Source organism: Cupressus sempervirens, chromosome 5 (assembly GCF_028749045.1).
Source record: "Cupressus sempervirens isolate cs-2001-9-10 chromosome 5, ASM2874904v1, whole genome shotgun sequence".
NCBI classification, from domain to species: Eukaryota; Viridiplantae; Streptophyta; class Pinopsida; order Cupressales; family Cupressaceae; genus Cupressus; species Cupressus sempervirens.
This window is the reverse complement of record NC_143122.1, coordinates 225739321-225761606: the sequence shown is the minus strand read 5'-3', so window position 1 is coordinate 225761606 and position 22286 is coordinate 225739321. Positions and strand designations below refer to the sequence as shown.

At 36.3% G+C, this 22286-nt stretch overlaps 1 protein-coding gene across 4 annotated transcripts in view; it reads right to left on the bottom strand.

Annotated features, from left to right (window-relative positions):
* Window positions 1-7583: 7583 nt before the first annotated feature.
* LOC149555253 (uncharacterized) overlaps window positions 7584-22286 on the bottom strand; it is a 59067-nt gene continuing 44364 nt past the window's right edge. For all 4 annotated transcript variants that reach the window (XM_089829368.1, XM_089829369.1, XM_089829366.1 and 1 more), the window contains 3 exons: window positions 8706-8787; window positions 8455-8512; window positions 7584-8181 (listed from right to left, as the gene is read on the bottom strand). In XM_089829368.1, coding sequence (XP_089685494.1) covers window positions 7814-8181; window positions 8455-8512; window positions 8706-8787 — 508 coding nt within the window. In that variant the 3' untranslated portion in view covers window positions 7584-7813. The remainder of the gene's footprint in view (window positions 8182-8454; window positions 8513-8705; window positions 8788-22286) is intronic.

Below are 22286 nucleotides of genomic sequence, written 5' to 3'. Positions count from 1 at the left end.
ATGGTTAACTAAACTGGTGAAAATTTATCTACTAGAAACCATTATAAAATGAGAACTTAAAATATACTCAAAATGATCTTTAGAAAATTTAATCAAAAACTTCATGGTTGGAAAACTACACTTGGTATAAATAAACTATTGTGATGTTGTGTTTTCTTCCTGTGATGGGAGTGGGGAAAAAACCTAGTAGTTCAACCAAATAGGAATGTATACCAAAGGCGAGGAGATAAGTTATTTTCTAGTGATACATGTCAAAATTATTATTCTATGATGAGATCCAGTTCTTCTTTGTAAACTCATGTGTTATGTTTTCATGATATAACTTTTGAGGTTTTGATCAGTTATCTATTGGTGTTTTCCAATTGCTTGTATAGGATGGATGTGATTATTATTATTTTATGAGATATACTTTTATGAGCTTAGGGTAGGTTATCTATGTGTATGTTGGGAAGTGGCTTGCAATGGAGGTTCAAGCCCTAAAAGGGTTGCCTAGGTAACCCATTGTAAGTTGTATTAATAAGTGATAATATTTGCATTAATGGGGTTTAAATGAATTAACAAGAGTCGTTATATTACATTTTTCATGCCTCAAGTGCTAGTACATACTAGGATGGGAGTAGAGAGGATGTTTGGTTGCAACCGTGCCTTGTTAGTATGCCTTGTCTATAAGAAAGGATATCGATGCCGCATAGAGCCAGTAGGGGGATGGGGTCCTGAGAGACTATCAGGGTAACCTTTGAGTTGACTCATGTGATGAAACTGTCTCACTTGCATATTAGGTTTCCTACATGTCTTTGTTGCCTCTAGGATTAGATGTTACTAGTGTACTTGGTACCTTGAGATAGATTGCTAGCAAGATTCCTACCTAGATTCTTGTTATGACTTTTGGATTGTTATCCGTTTGGTACTTGAGGTTGTCTCCTCAACATGGTGGGAGTGGGTCATTTAGGTTCCACGAGGTCAAGTTGTAGTGTTTCTTATACCATTGAGATTTGACAATTGGATGCTGATGTTGGATGTACCTTGTGCATTTTTTCTATTCTTCATTATCTGGTGATTATGTTCTATGGTCATATTATGATATTGTGTACTTTGGTTATTTGAGATCCTACGAGATGGTGTGTCTTATCATGATGTATATTCTTTTAGCATTTCATACCTTGTGACTTTTGCAAAGGGTGATTATGCATGATGGTTATGCCATGTGGCATCTTATGTACTTGTATATTCTTTTATGTGACTTCGTACCTATGGCTATTCTATGACATGGACTTTGTTTACTAATCAAATTTAATCTTATTAAAACTTATGTGTGTGATTCAACTTTATGAAACCCTTGAGAGATGTAATTGTTATTGTATTGCTTATGTATGTATATAAGTTATTGCTTCTACTATGTTATCTCTTAATTATTTTAATCTTTCAAAAAAAATGTTTAGCAAACTTAGTGACATTATAGGTTAATTTTCATTGAGTTCCGTAGCAGGGCATTGCATTTGGTATCAGAACCTGAATTTTTATATTGTGAGCTCTAGGTATATTGGAACGCCACTAGATGACAACTAGTCAACTTAAAACAAACTTAAACAACTATACTTATATATGACAACTTGAACAACTTGTATTTCAGAACCGAGTACTTGGTAAACATAGAGAAAGGAAAACTTGAAGTACTCTTGATTTGGTTGTCAAAACATATTTTCTTATGATTATGCTTTAAGGTAATATGCCTTTGTTTATTTTGTTGGTAGTTTGTTGTTCTTGCTTGGATGTTGTAGGAGGATGCTAACTAGGACTAGATCAACTATGAGGGGTCATAGCTTGGGTCGAGGTAGAGGTCATAGACGAGGAAAAGATATTAGCCCGCATGGAATTGTCGAAAAAAAAATTTCAAAAACAAGTGACTTAGAGAGATCATTTAAAGATGATGATTATGCATGGTTAGGATAGGATCCTGCATGCATTCCACCATGCTCATATTGATTCTCCACAATATAATTTCATTCATATGTTATCCCTTCAGTTTTCACCTTTGAGGATATTGATGTAAATACAAGAAAATGTTGGTTATTGGCTACCATCTCACGCACAGGAGGCAAATCTCCACCATTTTTAGGCATTTTATACAACGGAAACAAACATTTCATTAATCCACTGCTCTAAATACATTTGTTAGCCCATTGGGGGTGTGAACATAATATTCTACAATAAGAGTGACAATCTCAAAAGGATTTGAGGACAAGAATGCTTCAATGTCTTTCACGGTATCAATTGTTGGGCCAAATGTTGTAGCATCATGGCATTGGCCACTAGTTGAATGACAAAGCCATTCATCTCCTTTGAAGTCACATGTGTCAACCATAAAACCCCTTACCCCATTAATTGTTGTTAAGAAGATCTAGTGTTAAGGAAACAATGCTTCCATGAAAATGACTATCTCGAGTGTCTCTTGCCGAGCAACCTTCAATCTTTCATTAACAATGAGAATTTTCCTTTTACTGTGTGAGCACAAATGAAACATAATCATTTTTTATTTAGGTTTATCAACATATCCCCTCTCATTTGCAAATGAGGTTAAAATTGGCCTTCGAATATATTTTTTAAATTTCCTGCTTAACTTCCATTTTTCAGGAGGTTGGTATTTTGTTCATAAACACATTTTTAAGTTTTCCCGCCTAACCTTTTTTTTGTTAGAGAGGTTAAGAATCAGAGCAAAATCATGTGTTTTGGGCACATTTCTTAACCTCATTTTATTTAAAGGTTAATATTTTGATTGAATATACATATTTCGAAGGCTTTGATTAACCTCGCATAAGTTTTGAATAGGGAGTCTGATGCCAAAAATTCCAAGTGTTGGATAGAGCTAGAAATGAACCGAAGTCCTTGGAACTATAAATTAACTATAAATTTGATAAAAGTGTGACCATTCTGAACCTTGAAGTAAGGCATGTTTCAACTCATTTTTGACACAAAATGATGAAATTTCGGACATTCAAGTTGGATGAGAGCTTAAGATCGTGTATATTGACACAAAATCAAATGGAATTCATGGAAACCTCATTTGACATTATGAAATTTTTGAAATTTTGGCAGGCATGGGAACTAGGGCAACATAATGATAGTTGGGCTTCACTTATTCCTTTTTTTTTTAAATGTGCTTAATGTATCCTCGATGGCTAGAAATTGACATTTTCTTATTATGTAATAAGTTTGGTCATTTTAATGTTGTTATGTATTTGGGCAAGTGAAAGTTTTTTTCTAATCCTTTATTTTTCCATGTCTACGCTACCTCTATATGTTTTTTCAAGCGTTCATTTTGCAAAGTTGGTTGGAAATAAAATTGTAAGATCTGTTTTAATTGGCCACCAAAAGGTGCCCCAAAATAGATGGCTAACCATCAAACCGAGAAGGAGTCTATGATTCTCTCTAAGAGGCACTAGGAGTGGAGTGTTGTCACCGAGGTGCGTAGTCTTTGTGAGGTCTCGATGACCTAATATGAACAGTAGTAGAGAAGTTCAGCAAAAGCTTGGAGCCTCTAACTAGGGTGGCTAGAATGGAGGAGGTGATGAGCTAATTGGAAGTGTCTCAGGGACAATTGGAATTGTAAGGTATGGTGGCCAAGATGTGTAGCCTCCAGGAGGTAAAGCATCAAACACCAATGGTCGGTGTATCAGAAGGAGATAAAGATCTGGTAATCCGTGAAGAGGCAATGGAATTTACAAATACTTGAGTTTAAAAATTTAAGAAGCTTTAAATCTAGAAAAAGGTTTTTGGAACATGGATGGAACCATTTGTTTTGCCTGAAAGATGAGTCTTCATCTAAGTCCATATAAACAGTAACAAAAACCCTAAAATAGCATAAACTAACCTTAACAAACAAAGAAACATAAACAATCAAATCAACCAAGCATAACACGAAGCTTCATAAAATCTAACAACTTTGACATTCAAAGTAAACTTTAAAATTCCAATTCATAATTGGTAAAACGCACATCGAGGAGGTAAAGCCACAAAATGTGTAGAATTCATAAACAAGGGTTAGATTTTATGCATTGTCTCTTATCTTAAGAAATAAATATATCCACAACCTTCCCATATCAATTGAAGAGTGGAAATAGATCATTTGCACTAGTGCCTAATCGACATAGATACTCAAACAAATAAGGAACAACAAAATCCTAGAAAAAGGAGATCGATTTTTTGTACATGCGAAATGTTATGTTAAGAACTAGAAGCAATTATGTGTCTAATATCTCGAGGCCTTGATCTCCCGAAGTGGGACAATTTTTAGGTTACTAAGAGCTCTAAAATTGTTTTTCATGGGATGGTGCAGAGTTATGGTAACAAAGAAGATGAACTTCAACTCATGGACTTCAAAGTTTTCATAGAATTTGGTTTGTCACACATGGACAGTTACATGGAATTAGAAATCATTTTCCAATTCAGGGTGTCAGGGGAAGATAACTAGTTTTAGGTTATATTAAAATATACAAATACCTAATCCATTTTCATTTTTTAGAAACATACATCGAATATGTAAATTTTAGTATTCAAAAATTACAATTCCGTCCCAATTCCAACAAACAAACCAACCCTAAGGGCCCGTTTGGTTGTAGACATAGGAATGGAGAATAGGGATGCAATATTGGGAATAGGAGTGGCTATTCTAATAATAGCTATTTTTTGGAATGGGTATAAGCTCATTTTAGAGGTAAAATGGGAATATGTATTCCTATTCCCTATTCCATTTGACGAAACAAACGGAGAATAGAAAACGTATTACAAATTTTCTATTCCTATTCTAGCAACCAAACAAGCCCTAAATGTCTCTACTGCAATAACCCTTTGTGTATCTGTTCTACATCAAACTATGTGCTTCTATATATGTGGGAGTAATCTACCTTTCTTTATCAAGCATTGTCATGTTTTATGTGATCGGACATATTCACAATGCTTCTAAGTGAGAATAATTTGCATTTGAAATTAATTACAAGCTAGTTTGAAAGGAAATGGGAATAGACTTTGCTAACAAAAATGGGCCCACATACAAAAGTGGGCCTCATAAGCAATCAAAGTAGTTTAATGTGTGTCTGATTCTATTGGCAACTTGTACGATGACACAACCACAGAATAGCTTTGTCAGCAAAGAGACTTGAAGATTGTAACAAAAGTGAACAGGTAGAAATCTACATGTGAAAATGATGAATAAATATTGATACAAGACAGTCATCAAAATGATGCCTAACATGACACAATTTTATTTTGATAAGTAGATTTGAAATTATTGTGATATTGCTATCAAGAGTCAACTGTGTAATTTGTTTACTCGAACTCATTAACCTATGTGTCATGAGTAGTGGTTCACAAGAACCCATCTCTCATGACAATGAATGGAATACTTAGCACTCATTGCATCTAGGTGATACTCACAGAAGTGCAACACTAACTTACGAGGAGATCACACATCCAGTACTCTCCAACTCGAGTGCACTTAAATACAAAGTTTCCTCCATGGGGTTCTAAGATGAGTGGGCTTAACCATGAGGAAATTCTAGTTAAATGTACTCAAGCCTCTTAAGCTCATAAGGCAGAACACTTGCTAGAGGGTTTATGATGCAGAGATAAACTCAATGGAAGCAAAAACAAAAGGAACCAGCACCAAAAAGAGATAGATAATAATATTCTTCTAATTAATTCATCAAATGAACAATATATACACTTGCTCTCCTATAGATTTCTTCTCCCTGTAATTTCATATCCAAAAATTTGACCTAAACCTAAACCTAAAAAATCTATTTATACTTGCTAGGATGGTCTACGGAACATTCTAGATTATTACAAGAAAGGAAAACCAACCCGAAGAGACTTCTCGCCAATACGGCTTACAGAAAATTCTAGATCAATATAAAATAGGGAAGAATGACCCCACAATGGTCTAAATAATCCCAAGAAAAGATCTTATCCTAATGACGAAATTGGGATGAATTCCTCAAGTCGGCTCATGCAAAAATCAAGTCCAAAATAACTTTATGTGGGTGCTCCTGCACCAATTTGCATATGGGGTTGCAAGCAGAGTGGGCTTCACCATGGAGGAAACTATGTAGTTAATTCAGCATGTATGAGATGGAGTAGTCCTCAGATGGGTGACCTCCAAGAAAGTGTTTCACCCTTGTGAACATCACTAACTCATGACAGAGATCAATGTGTTTAACTCAAACAACTACACAAATGAATCCTAATAGAAATATCACAACTTGACGTATGGAATATATCTACTATTTATCAATTGATGAACTTAAGGAGCTTTCTAATGAATGAATTGTAAAGCACAACACTTGCTGAAGGTTTTGCAAATGGGATTGCAAGCAGAGTGGGCTTAACCCTAGAAGTAACTTTTAAGCTAAGAATGCTTAAGCTAGAATAGTACTAGGATGGGTGACCTCCTAAGAAAGCTCAATGATTCATCTTTGTGAGGATCACCTAGACGCAATGAGTGTTCAATGTTCTCTCCATTCTCATGAGAGATGAGTTCTTGTGAACCACTACTCTTGACAAATGGGTCAATGAGCGACTCCGAAAACTACACAGTTCAATCCTCATAACAATATCACAATTTGACTCGTAGAACAGATCGTCTACTTATAAAATTTTAAATCAATTTAGAACATCATCATAATTTTTTATTTACTTAATAAAGTCAAAAAAATTGTCACGTTGGACATCATCTTGATGCTTGCATTAACATTTCCTGAAAGCCTCTATTAACACAATAGAATTGACCCAAAGCAGACTGAACATGTACATTAGCAAAGATACGTTTAATGTGCCTGCTATATAAGTTCCTTAATCTATCACAATGTAGATCAGATTCTTTGAACAAATGGGCATCTCTATACATCAGGTTGGTGCCTCAATCATGTTTGACTTGGCAAGTTGCTCTCATATTGTAGATTAATGCGTGTACCAAAGATAATCCAGAATTTTGAAGATGGTGGTGGGCCAGGGAGATGATTACTAAATATGACAATGAGACCAACAGTCAAATATAATAAGCCAGTTCTTCCTAACAGCATAGGACACACAATGGTCTCAAATGGTAGTTGAGAGGATATATGAACCCACGGTACATATTCATAGTACAGCAAGTTAATGCTCATAGGCTATCACCCAGGTTGAATTAAAATTTGTAAGTCTCGTTTCAACAGATAAGTCAGAAGCCAATCAAAACCAGGAAACACGAATAGGACAACAGCTGCACTTTTTTCATGGCCAACAGATGTTCACTTTCTAGGTCCTTTTACTCCAGTTAAACTTTTCGGTCTAGAATAAGCAGGAGGCATCTTACACCATATTTGATGATGCTCCGACTTTGACCAATTTCAGGTCACTTGGGAACATGAAGAAGTTTCTTTGCAATCCTATATAATAGTGTCCAGATCAATTTCTCAAACCAAAAAAATGGTACTCTATTCATTTGCTAGATCATTATTTCTCAAAACATTGGGCAGTGATGATACAATTGTGAGTAATAGCAATATAAAAAAATACAATCGCAGATTCAAAAATAACAATCTGGCAGTCAATTCTTTCAATACATCACATAATATTAGATTTAGCTAAATTAGGGTGATAGTTCACACCGTAAAAATGCACGGCTATTCTTGAACATCTACAAACTTTGTAAATAATCAAAATTTGACAGATTAACATGGAGTTACCAGTGAATTGTCTATGTTCCCTCTTAGAAATGAATACAATTTGACATGGAAAATCCTTCCTCTCTATAGGTGGGGACTGCATGACACCAAAGTATCTACCAAGATGCTTTCCTTACACCCATTATCTCACCTTTAGACGCTAATTCACGAAAACAAATACGAGACATGCGGAATTTCCTATAGACGGCACGAGAGCGACCAGTAAGAACACATCGGTTTCTTGTTCGTGTAAAGGAACTATTTCTTGGTAACTTAGACAACTTAGTACGAAACTTTACCCACAGATCCCTTGGAAGATTTGGATCCCTTAGAGCAGCTTTGTAAAGCACCCGTTTTATTTCATATTTAGCTGCAAGCAATCTGCGCTTGTGATCTTGTATATTTCGCTTGTCCATCAAAGCTGTCTTCCCTGTGCTACTGTAGCATCGAGCATGGCAAGAACAAGCTTGTGCACTACTATTTCCTGGAATAACAAACATTAAGAGGGATTACGCATAAGAGGATGACTCTAAAAATAAAAAACAAATCACAATTATAAATTAGTTTTGTCAATTAATTACCAGTTTTTTGTTTTTTATTGTATACATATGTGATCACCATCAGAGTTTTCAATTGTATCTATTGCTAGCATAATTAAGTAGATATTTATTTATCCTAGTGGATTTGTCATTTGTCTCTGTAGCATATTATGTTTTTTAAATACAACTCATAATTAAAACACAGATGTTTATCTTACCATGGAAGTTGAGGAAGCCAGCAAAAAAAGCTTTGGAATCCATAAATGCTGGCAGAGACTGCTCTTATCACAAAAATACAATGAAAATTTATTTGCTTACTTGGAAATAAAGATCCAACACATTTGTCAAATGAGATTAGCTCTCAAGTGGTAAATCATTGAGGATTTCATCCTAGAGATCTCCAATAGGAATTGCCCAATCAATCAAAAACACAATCCATTTGCTTAAGCAATAAGCTATAAGGTATTACCTGTCTGCTAACCACATTGCCACAATTTACAACAGGCTCAAACCGTACATTTAAGTTCAGCTGTGGCCACAGTCCACCTTCACTGCAAGCAAGTGTTCAAAATGCATATTATTAATATAGCTGTGTTCCATGTGGCATCCCCACCTCCCAACTCCAATCCGTTTCCCTATCCATCCCCTTAGGTGTTCCAGGGATGTGGGGAAACAGTTAGGGGACACTTGGCCATCCCCAAGGCAGCTGGGGATTCCACAAAATTCCCTAACCATCCTGACAACAGCTGAACTACAGAGAAGCAATTTTTTATAATGTTGTAAATAAAAGTTATTCATGACAATAAGAAAAAAGACTTGACTATATACAATGACAGCAGCATTAAATATATCATGAACAACAGTACAGCAGCAATTAAGTCAATCGTAATAGCAATGGTAGCAACAAAAATATCACAATTCAGATTCATAGATAATGATATAACAGTTAACACTGGTGTTAATGATTGTAGCTTCGATAGGATGATTCCAATCGATGAAATCAAATGTTTGAATGGCCTATAGACTTTAAACATTTGATATCTATCATTCACTATTATTATCATGGAGGATTATTATTATTGATAATAAATATTATAATCATGATAATACATTGAGCAAATATCATTTGTAATATATGTTAAAGCAATAACTAATGTAAGTTAAGATATTAATAAAAGGCATGCCTCTTTATATCATATGCATATTCATTGAAAGAGTACCTTGAAATACACAGAAATAAATAAGTGTTGTTACAAGTTACAGCAGCAACATATAGTCGGTGATTAAAATTTGAAATTCCTATTTCCTATAAAGGCTATTAAAATTTAACATGGTATCAGAGGAGGTCGTTTACTGAAAACATGTCTGAAGCAAGGATAAAGAACTAGCCTGTCAAGGAATTTATAGAATCAATCACAGGATAAGCCAACATCAAGCGACTCCAAATTCATCCAGCGTGAAATATTAAATTTGGCTAGGTGAAAAAAACTTATGAATCCTTTCTTTAGAACACCAATACATTGACACATGAAATACAGATGATGGCGAACAATGGGACGACGTGAATGTGGCTGTGGAACGATGATCAATAATTTCTTAATGTCGACTACCAGTGTCAATTAAAATATTCTGGGATGGGGAAATAATAAGGCAGATTCCAGATAAGCATTTTTTTTGTGTTTGTGTAGCAGAGATAACCAGTTCGAAGACCAACCAAATCATATAAAACTTTGTTAGTTGAGACAGTGGTAACAATCACAGCTTCTTAAACTTGCCTGAAATTGACAGGTGACGACATTATTTCCAGCCAAAGGTTCTTATTCAATATCTCCGGTTCCAGTCTTCAATCAAAGCACCGTTTTAAGCATATTGAAGCGAGAGTCTGGGACTTACGACTTCTTAGACCATTATATTCACTGATACATATATTTGATATTTGTCGTACTGGAAACACAGAAGAAAGTTTCAATTTGGTGCATAGCACTATAGAGTATAAGCACTGATTTTTTAAAGCCATGTCAGATCCTAATTAATGATATTCTTTCCAACAGGTGTCCTGAAGGAATATTGCTGGGCTGTCACAGTGTTCAAAGATTCACAACTTGAAGTTAAGGAGAGCCACCAGTTATAATGTCATTAGCAGTATCAATAGAAGAACAAAGGTGTCAGGCAGAATACAGTGAAATGTGGAGATGTTAAAGACTGCTTGCAGGAGGAATACGAAGTTGTCCCTCTCTGTCAGCAGTCATCCACCACTACATATACTATGATCGTTGTCTCTGCATAATACAATAGAAATACATGGTTCCTCAACTAGCTCAGGTTGGAGATTGAAGGTATGCAGATTGGAGGGGTTCATATGATTGTCCACTAATGTTGGACAGGGTAACCAGTGGATGTTTACAGTGTTTAATCCACCAACACCTGGTTGTAGTTGATTATTAGTCAGTATTCACACTGTAAAGACAAGAGCACCAAGCCAAGTACGACTCTTACAGTTTTGGAATACATGGAATGAAGAGGAGCAGTTAGATATTGTATTGGGTCTCAGGATAATAATTATCTCCGAAAATTGTAACAACTTCAAGACCAATTGGAAGAGGCCATAGAAACGTCATCCATTACATTATTAGAAATGATTATACTCCATTACATTATTAGAAAAGATTGTACAATCATGTTAAAAGCAATTCAATTATTACAATTCCATAGAGCAATTGAAGAGCAGCTATACATGTTGCTGAGAGAAGAATCTTTGGACACCTACTATAGTACAAGAGAATGTTTGCCAAATCCACTGTATACTGCACTGAGCCGATCATTTGAATGACCTTGAGAAGAATGCTCTCTTAGTCCATACACAAGAACTAAAAATGGAATTACAAAGAATTGCATTTATATACTGCAATTGTGTGGACGCATATACATAGTATTAAAAATATTCAAGAATATGACAGACTTTGTGAAGTCTAGTTCAACTTGATCTTGCTGCTACCGTCAGGATATCCTAAATTTCATCGACATGGAGAAGAATGAAAGTGACTTCAGATTGGTCTTAAGTTGCCAGGGTGATATGACCTTCATTAGAGCAGTTCATATCAGGAATTCAGATGAACTAAATATTGCATACATTAAAATATTCAGTCAGTAACCATATAAATGGGAGAAGTATAGTATGGTTGGTGACCCTACAAAGAGTAGACTAAACAATAATGTCATGTAAAACAGACAAATTTATGACATAGAGTCAAGTGCATAAATTATCGTCAAAAGACATTAAAGTCAATGTATACCAAGGATCAATCAGATAAGCACACATAGACAAATATATTTATGACGATGTCATGTCATTCTGCAAGCAGCAATGCCTATTGCAACTTCACAAAACATATAAAAGAGATTATAATAGTTGGTTGAGCATAAGTTAGACAATACATGCAAAGAGATTAGCTTGAAGACTTTCAGTACTATGTGAGCATGTAATAGTTTGATTTCTGTGGTTGTGTATGTGGAATACATAAATGAAGTTTCGAAACTGGGCATATTGATTTTATATAATTACCTATACAATTCATGTGCCTTGAAAATAAGGGGAAGCTGCTATCTTTTGCACACTAATTCTTGGTATTGCTGCAAGCATTTATGAATATGAATGACATCATGATTTTGTATTTGCTTGATCAAACCTTCACGGAACAGAGGAATCTTGCTGCGGTATCCAGTTTTGAGCATCAGTGAATCTTCAGGAGGATGTAGAGTAATCTTGGAAATAGTAAAGAAGTTATGAAGCTCTTCTCAGACATCCTAATGTCAAGTGTCTTCATGGTTATGTTATAGTATCTGAGATGGACACAAATGTCTTTGTTGGAAATTGGTAGACATGTATTGTAAGTGTACAAGAATGGAGGATGCTAAATGAGTGTTTGGACAAAATGCTTGAACATGATGAAGTGTCTTGGAACACAACAATTAGAGTGTATGCTCAGCAGGAATGCTCTGAAGGAACTAAATTTGCCACAATAAAGTGATTGGAGACTTGATAAGGAGACATCAAGAACTCCAGTAAAAGTACTTGAACTTAAATTTGGTTGAGCAGTCTGATATGTTGGAGCAATCTCTCGTGGAAAGAACCAAGTTATTCAGAGATGGGAGGAGGTGTTGGATAATGTCCAGATGCCCTTTCTAGTAAGATCAATGATACCAGAGTTGTGAACTGAAGGAAGCTCCCACTATGCTAACTTAAAAAGAACCCTATAAGAAAATTGACCTTAGTTTGGAAGAAAAGGAGCAAATTACATCAATAAGGATGTCGATGAGCATTTGCTAGATAAGTATTTTATTATCCTGATTATTACATTTATTTGCTCATTGTAGTCTCTCTCTTATATGTATTCATTTATTTACAGTAAGAGCTATTTGCCTTGATTGTTTCCTTCGTCTCCGGAGATGTTATTGCAGGAAAAAAAGAATGGTGCGTTCAGCATGCTACCAAAATATTGTGCAGGACTCAATCTTTTGATAGTAGCTTCAAAGTGGTGTTGGATCTAGGATTCCGTAGTCATATGTTGATCATGCTAGATAAGTGAGGTTATTGGAGCAAGATATCTTCTATGATTGCAATTTTGAGTATTCTTCTATAATAAGAGGGAGCCTAACATTTCATTAGAGGAAACCTTGGACAATGATGTCAGGAGGTTGTTGCATGTACTTGAAGCTTCAGAAGGGAACCACATTATCTTGAATGCCTAGTGTTGCCAAGGCTGAGGATAAATCCACAGTTTAATACATTCATTCATGTAACTATGAATCAAGGTATGCTTATGTGACAAAGGGAGCAGATAGAGTTTATGCTTCAGTTGACTTTTGAGGATCTTGGTCATATTTATTCAGAGAGAGTAGACCATGTCGAGATGGATTCTCTAGTGATCGAGAAACTATAACAGTCAGAGGACTATGATTCACAAGATGAAGTTCCATGTGTGTAGACTTAAAGGCCTTTATGTGAATGCCTAAACAATAGATGGATATTTGGACCGTTTTTCATTCAAAGTGCATTATCACTAAAGATATGACAACCGACATTTTCTCCAAGCCTTTTGCCAAAGTGAAGTTTGTACATTACTGAAGACAACCTTGGAGTTATGGATTAGAGCACTTCTTGAGCGGAAGCCTCAGCATCAGTGATTACCTGAGATTACTTTAATACGTCCTCCTCTGTAAGAGAGAAATTTGAGGTGAAAAAGCTTGTTCCACCCTCCGGGAATATTCATGGTGGATCTACCCTCTAATTTGATCCATGGTGGATGTCATGTGAGTTACTACATGATTTGGCAAAAACATCATGAAAGGTGATGATCTTTCAATGATGTTTGATTGTGGTTACTATTGTAAGGTGACAACCTCAACAATAGTTTAACCTACTATCATGCTGGATGTCATATCATTGATGTCTATGGGAGATCATGTAAGTTCATATCTTGTATGTAATTAACTAAGCAGTGTGCAAGTACAATAAGTTATAATACTGAGATATGTCATGGTGGATACTATGAGACGTAGTATCTATAGATATGCCATGAGCAGATATCTTCTATGGTAGACATCATAAGACATGATGTTAGTGTACATAACAAGAAAAGATATGAGTATGGTGAATATCATATGATTGATATTCTTAGGCATACCACATACTCTTGATGTTATTATGAGGTAATAGTAAAACAATGTGTTGTTTGTCATCCTCCCTAGTTAAGAGGGAGTGTTAATGATTGTCGCTTTGACCGAATGATTCTGATCAATGAAAACAAATGTTTGAATGGCCTATAGGCCTTAAACATTTGTTATCTATCCTTCACTATTATTATCATAAAGCATTATTATTATTGATAATAAATTATTAAGTAGATATAATATATATGTATATATTATACATATGAGATATATTATGCATATGTATATGTATATATATTTGTGTGTGTGTATATGTGTATATGTATTTGTGTGTGTACATATAAATATGTGTGTTACACACACACACACACACACACACACATATACATAATTTATAATCATATATTATAATCATGATAATATATTGAGAAATTATCATTTGTGATATATGTTAAAGCAATAACTAATGTGAGTTAAAATATTAATAAGAGACATGTCATGTCTCTGCAAGAGACACGTTTTTTTATATCATATACATAATCATTGAAAGAGTAACTCAAAATACATAGAAATAAAAAAGTGTTGATACAAGTTACAGCAGCAACATATAGTCAATGATTAAAATTTGAAATTCCTATTTCCTATAAAGGCTATTAAAATTTAACAACTGGCAATAATTTATTAATTTGTATTTCTGATTTCATTATTCAAAAAAATCTATAACATCAAAATTCTTGATATGATATTAGAGTCAATTATTATTGTCACTTGCAAAAAGGATTAAAGTCAATGCATCTTCCATGGTCAAGTATTCTGTAAAAGGGTGAACAATTTCTTTTTGAAGGATTTTGTAGAAATCATCCAACATCATTATAGCAGTATCAGTTATACTATTGTTCATTAACATGTAGAAATTTGAATCTCTCTCTTTCTCTCTTCATATATACATTGCCTTCCCCACTATCCCCTAGGAATGGCCCTCAGACTGCTGATCCAACATTGCCTTCTCTTATCACTATTCTTCACTCCTTGAGATTCCACTTAGCTCAGCTCTTCTGGCTCTTCAGCTAATCACTCGGTAATCTAACCTTTCCTCATTCAACTCTTCCTCCTCTTATACTTTCTTTCAACTTCGCTTGGAAGCCCTAATGTATGAATTTTGAATTTGAATTCTCATCCCTACTAATAGCTCAACTTTTCAATGGAATAGTATGCCGCTCTTGTCAGAGGTAGCATGTTCGTACAAGAGTCAAGGGTATCATGTCTCCTTGATGACTTGCTAATGTTGGAAAGAATTCAAATTTGAATTCTTTCGACTATTACTCAATCCATTCCCCCATCACCATTACATACAATGTGGGGTGCACTCTCCCTCTTCATGTATGTTGCTTCATGCTCACCTTGCTGATCTAGCCGATCCAACTCACTGATTTATCTGCTCACTCCTCTGCTTTGCCTCCTTCTACTTATGCCAACTTCACTCACCATACTTCGTCTACGTGGATCACCTATGTCATTGCCTCTGTTGTGCTCACACATCTTCTCTACTCTGATTCACCCTTGTGAACTAAAGTCGCACAAGAATGTGTTTGCCGGTCATTCCTCTCTACTAGTCTTGGTTCCTTCGTATGTGTTTGACATCAATGACAACACCTTTGACTAGGCCTACCAGCCAGGCTACTAGTTAGTCTTCAAAACACTTAGGCCAACAATCTCCCCCTTTGAGATTGATGGCAACACTTAGTCATTTTGGCACTCACTGTTTTGATGCCTTGCTTTCCTTCTTTCATCACCTCCCACTGAGATATTGTATTTTGCTCTTCTCAACTTCTCCCCATTTGACAGCAATGCCAAAGGTGACCATATTTTCTAATCTCTCAACTGCTCCCCCTATGGAGTAGTCCCTTGTTCTAATCAATCCACCTTTAGACTTCTTCGTTTCTTGATCATAGATTAATGGCCTGCCTTCCTAAGTTTACTTCAAGTTGGATAGGGGTAAGACCCCTAACCTATCTCTTAGATTTTCGAAGGTATCCTTCTGAAGAGGCTTTGTAAAGATATCAGCCAATTGCTCCTTGGTTGGTACATATTCCAACCTGACTTATTTTTCTTGCACTGTTCCCTCAGAAAATGGTACTTGATGGATATGTGCTTTGTCTTTGAGAGCATAACCAGATTCTTAGATATATTGATCACACTATTGTTATAACAGTTGATAACAATTGGTTCCTCGATTTTCTCTTAAATTCCTTCAAGAAGTTGTTTGATCCAAACAACCTGAGTGTAATTCATTGTGGCAGCAACATATTCTACTTCAGTCGTCAACTGCAAGACGTAATTCTGCTTCTTCCTGGTCCAAGCAACAATTCTTCCTCCAAGAAAGAATGCACCCCCAATTGTGCTCTTTCTATCATCTATGTTCCCCGCCCAATCAGCATCCGTAAAGACTTTAAGCTCAAAGTTACCTTTGCGAGGATACCATAGGCCATACTCTTTAGTGCCCTTTAGATACCTGAAGATCCTCTTTACAGCTATCATATGTGATTCCTTTGGGTCGGCCAAAAATCAAGCCACTAATCTAACCACTTTTACTATGTCTGGTCTGCTGTGCATCACATACTGCAGTTTACCAATCATGGATCATAAAGCGTCTCATTCACTTCAAGGCTTTCGTTTTGTTTTGATAGCTTCCAACCCGTTACAATTGGAGTACCTACCAGTTTTGCCTCCCCCATACCAAACGTCTTCAATATTTCTTTCAAATATTTAGTCTGCCCTATTAAGATTCCTCCTCTTAACTAGGGCACTTGAAGTCCAATGAAGAACTTGATTTCTCCGTGTCATGTCCCCTATCTAGAGATCAAATTCGACCTATCCGTAGTATAAATAAATAAATAAACTTAATAAGATATTAATTACATATTATTAATAATAGGGTAAGCATTGATAATAATCAATTATTTATGTAAATTGATGAATGAATTACCAATATTATATAAAAATAAAAATAAAAAATATATTAATAATATAAATATATAATTAATAAAAATATATATATATATATACTATTCATATAAATATATAATACATAATAATCATTGTAAATATTAAACAATATTCAATAAATTATAAGTACTACAGATTTTATTTAATAATATTAATCTCAAGATTTATTTTAACAAAATATAGTAGCGACTAAATGAAGCATCATGACTCATAAAGAATATGATATATATGGAGGAAGGCTTAGCATATAATAGGGGGGAATTAAAGATTTTATAGATAAGGTTGGATGAACAAAGTGGGAGCATAAGGATCAATATCCGAGCAGCGAATGTTGGAGCACGACATTAGGAGGGAACGATTGATTGTACAAAACAATGTTGATATTATATGTTGGATAGAAACTAAGTGGTATATGCACTGGTATTAACATGCGATTATCCTTACCAAAGGAGTGGGTGTGACAGTTAGTACTAGCAAAGAGTTGCAATCATTTCCTCATGGCATATAAAAGGGGGAGCATTATGGAAATTACAAAGGGGGCCATTAGGCTATCCGGAGAGCAATTCACACATACCCAAGTCAGTAACAAGATTTGTAGCAAGCAACAAACATGATATAAAAGGGGGAGCATTATGAAAATTACAGAGGGGGACATAAAGCTATCCGGAGAGCAATTCACACATACCCAAGTCATTAACAAGATTTGTAGCAAGCAACAAACATGGAACGATCTATCGGGGCGTAAGGAGTTCGAAAGCCAGAATTGAGGAGAATTGAGCAACATGAACATTCAGCAGGCGGAGATCTGACTGTATCTTGAGCAGCAACATATAATTGGCATCGAACAAATACAAAGAGGCTTCCACAAAGACCTCTTCTGTTACTCATACTATAAGAAAGATTGATTTCATCACTATCCAGGAAATACATTGAAAACGTAGAAAATGACCAAACAGGCAATCTACGACAAGCTAGTAGCCATGAAAGACATCGCATTCAGCGTCCAGACACATCCTGACAACCAACACACAATGGGATATTTTTACAGATTGGTGATAGCAGGCAATAATAGTTATCCTGATTGATATATAAACAGTCAACACTTAAATATTACTTCAGAACATATAATTGTAATCGCATATCTGTTAGAGTTATAAAATCAACATTGTGATATATAGAAGGTACGCATGGAGCAACCAAAAATTTGGAAATAGAACATAGCAGTCACAGCAGAACACAGAACAGTCTGTAAATCTAAATGTAACACCAGCTTGAGGAATCTCTAGCTTTCTCTGTTAGAAGTATAATCATGTCAGCAAGGAAATGTACAGTCAGAGGATTAGGGAACACAAATCAAAGATAAAGGCAATATATTGAAAGGGCTGAACAATAATACAAGCAAGCCAATTCGAATCACCTACAGATTTCCATTGTTGGTTGTGTGATGATAATATCACGAGTGAAGTTCATACATCCTTGTGAAGGGATCATCAATGAATTCTCTTCCTCTCAGGCAAAGATGAATACAAATTTACTTATCTTCTGAAGGTCATCGATAATATTTTATTTACACGAGTACATAGAGATAGAGATCACAAACAGTGCCACCATTGCAAGCATAGAAGTAAATATCAGAATTAGTAACTAATGGTTCCAGACAATATCTCTACAAGAATCTAGGAATATACAACAGCATTTAATAGATAGACCAAACGGTAAGCGATAATAAGAGGAACCATTTATTTTAGACAACAGATATCTGAATCCAAAAGCATAAAGCAATGAAAAGCATTCGTGACACGGCTGTGGATGATCAACATTTAGATCATCCACTGAGAACTCATAAAGATTGAAGACTATTCAAACTCTAACAGGTGGAGGTATAATCCATAACTAAGCTGCCCGAGTAACACCTTGGAAACAGTGACATATCTATGCGGCTTGGGTCCTTGGACAGAACGAATGGAATTTGAAGATGCTACTAATTTTGTGTCTCATATATTTGTAGATAATACTAATCCTCTCTAGACCACAAAGAGTATGGTAAAAGAGAATTAGATATTGCTTTAGCATCTACAGCCATCATGTGGACAAATTTGTCTTACGAACATATCGAGTATTGGATTTGTAATATTCTGTTCCTGTACACGAACCAGAAAATTTTTTCTCTAGACAATTTTGGCAACCAAGTGGACTCCGTACATGATTTGGAGACTAGTATGGGGGGATTGTAATGGCGTACAGATAGCGGTAACCAACGTACAGACAAATGGAAGGCTGTATGGGACAGTCCGTACCGTATGGCAAGGGAAGAGGGTGGGCCGTATGGTGGGTGACTGATAGGAGGGTCGTGCGGTGGAGGGCCTAACTAGGCCAGACGGTGTCGGGCCATACGCTAAGTTTAATGTTGCCGTATGTATGGGTAGATAGAATGATGGCCTATGGGGCGATGGCCAGGTCAGCCGTACGGTGAGTGGAGAGAGGAAACAAGGAAGATACGGGTGTGGCAAAAGATGTGTGAAGACCGTACAAGCAAAGAGGGAGCCACACAGAAATGTCTGGATGCTACACGGTATAACAATGAATGTAAACACGTACATACAAAACATGAGTAGATCAAACACAATGACAGAAACTTGAATATGAAAAATCCCTTCCATATATACCAGAAGATGGTGCTCCAATTTGCCAGATCCGAGCGAAGTGTTATAGGCGACGGAATAGGGTGAAGGTTGAATCCCACTGAAACTACATAAGCCAAATAGGAAAGATCTTTCACTTCCAAAATGGCAAACAACAGAGAACCCTAAACAGGAGTTTGCAGTATAAAGAAATGATCCAAAATGCATACTAACTACAATTTACAAGCTGTGCTTAAATACCCTTCGGGAAAACTTCCGAGGGCGTACAAAGTTAACCAATAGCAACACAAACTACGGAAACAAAATAAAATGGGTCCAAGATAAATTAAATCAATCAGCCCATTGATAGTAGTTTGATAAATTATTTATTTTATAACGGGAACATTATAGTCCTCTCGTCCCAAATTTTTCTTATCCTCAAGCAAATGCAATGCTGGGTGTTGGAGAATGTGCTCGCCCTCCCACATCGCGTCGTCCAACGGTAGGTGTCGTCAACGTACCAAGTATTCCTTCACAGTGTAGTTTCGTAGTGTCTTTTCACGTACTTCGATGATCTCAGCCGGTTCCAATATAAGCTTTCCTTCTTCATTGAGTGGTGGAAGGTCGGATGCAACTGTGACATTCTACCCTACGGCTTTCTTCAGACAAGAAACATGGAAGACATTATGAATACGGCTACTCTCCAAAAGTTCCTGCTCATGGGCAACTTCACCAATGTGATGAGTTACATGATAAGGGCCATAGAATCGTGGTTTCAGTTTTTCTTTTCCCTTTTCCTTTAGTGAGGATTGCCGATATGGTTGGAGCCTAAGATAAACCAAGTCCCCTAATTCGAAACTCCTCTCCAGTCTGTGTCTGTTGGTGTACATCTTCTGTTGATTTTGTGCCCGCTGTAAATTTTCCTTCAAGCATCTCAATATGTACTGTCCCTCCTGAAGCTAGTCCCTCGCCCGTGGTGCGCGGCTATCACCCAAAACTATGTCGATGAAGGAAAGGGATTTGTACCCTACAGAGCTTTGAATGGTGCCATTCCGATGGACATGTGGTATGTGGTATTGTAGCAATATTCCCCTAGATGTATCCATTTGACACACTCGTTGTGCCAAAACGCAGTTAAAAAGTAACCTTCGAGCCACTTGTTCACAATCTTCGTTTGTCCTTCTGTCTGCAGGTGGTAACTAGTACTTGGTGACAATTTTGTCTCTGCCATCCGAAATAGTTCTGTCCAAAAGATACTAATGAATCACCCATCCTGATCCTTGACAATGTTTCGGGATAACCCGTGCAGACGAAAGACTTCTCTAAAAAACAAATTGGCAACTTGTGCGGCCTAAAGATCTAAGGGGATGGTGAAGAAATGCACATAATTTGTCAATCTGTCAACCACCATGAAAATATAATCATTTCTGTTCACCTTGGGAAGCCTCGTCATGAAATCCATCGAGATACTTTCCCACTTATGTTCTAGAATTGGCAGAGGTTGCAGTAACTCGACAGGTAGAGTATGTTCAGATTTGTTCTACAGGCAAATCGCACACTCTCTTACATACTGCAACGTATCCCCCTTTAAGTCCTTTGCATGAAAACCTCTCCTAGAGACTTCTGTAAGTTTTGAGGAAACCCGGGTGTCCTACCAAAGATGAGTCGTGTACTTCCTTCAAGATTTTCTGCTTCAATTTGGATTCTGGCACTAAAAATATCTGATTCTTATAGTAGATAATGTCATCCACCACTCTGTACCAATCATCCTAGGTGTTGTCATCCATTAGCTCACAGGCAAATGTGTTTTTGGAGTATTCTACCAATTGATGTGTCTTCCAGTCAGTTGAAATCTAGTTTAGTGAGTAGATGGTGGGTTTCCTGGACAAGGCATCTACAACCACATTATTCTTCCCTTTCACATATTCAATGTCAAAATCAAAAGCCTAAACCTTGCTTACCCATTTTTGTTGCCTCTCGTTCAACTCCCATTTCTCCAAAAAATATCTCAGACTGTTGTGATCCATACGGACGACAAACTTGGCACCCACCAGATACTGCAGAAACTTGGTCAGTGCATGTACGATGGCTAACATTTCTTTGTCGTAGATGGAATATAAATGTTCCGTTTTTGTAAGTTTCCTGCTTTCATAAGCTATGGGGTGTCTATCCTGCATCAATACCACGCCAATGCCGTCTCTGGATGCGTCACACTCCAAAATGAATGGTCGAGTGAAATCAGGTAATGCAAGTACGAGACAAGTGCTCATTTCCTTTTTCAGTCTATCAAAAGTGAGTTGTGCCTTTTCGTTCCACTGGAAGGAACCCTTCCTTGTAAGATTCGTTTAGGGTGCACTGAGCTGAGAGAATCCTTTAATGAACCTCCAGTAATAACTGCACAGTCCAAAAAATCCTCGCAATTCTGAGAGTGATTTTGGGGGAGGCCAATCAAGAATAGCCTGAATCTTCTCTGGATGAACTTGGACTCCATATTTACTGACAACATGCCCCAAATACAATATTTCTGTCATACCAAATTCACACTTTGATTGCTTGGCGAACAAAGATTGTTCCTTCATGATCCTTAGGACTTCCTCCAGGTGCTTCAGGTGCTCCTCCCATGTCCTGCTATAAATAAGATATCAAAAAATACCAATAAGTACTTACACAATTGTTTGTTGAAGATGCGATTCATGCATGATTGAAATGTAGCAGGTGCACTTGTCAATCCAAATGGCAAGACCAAAAATTCA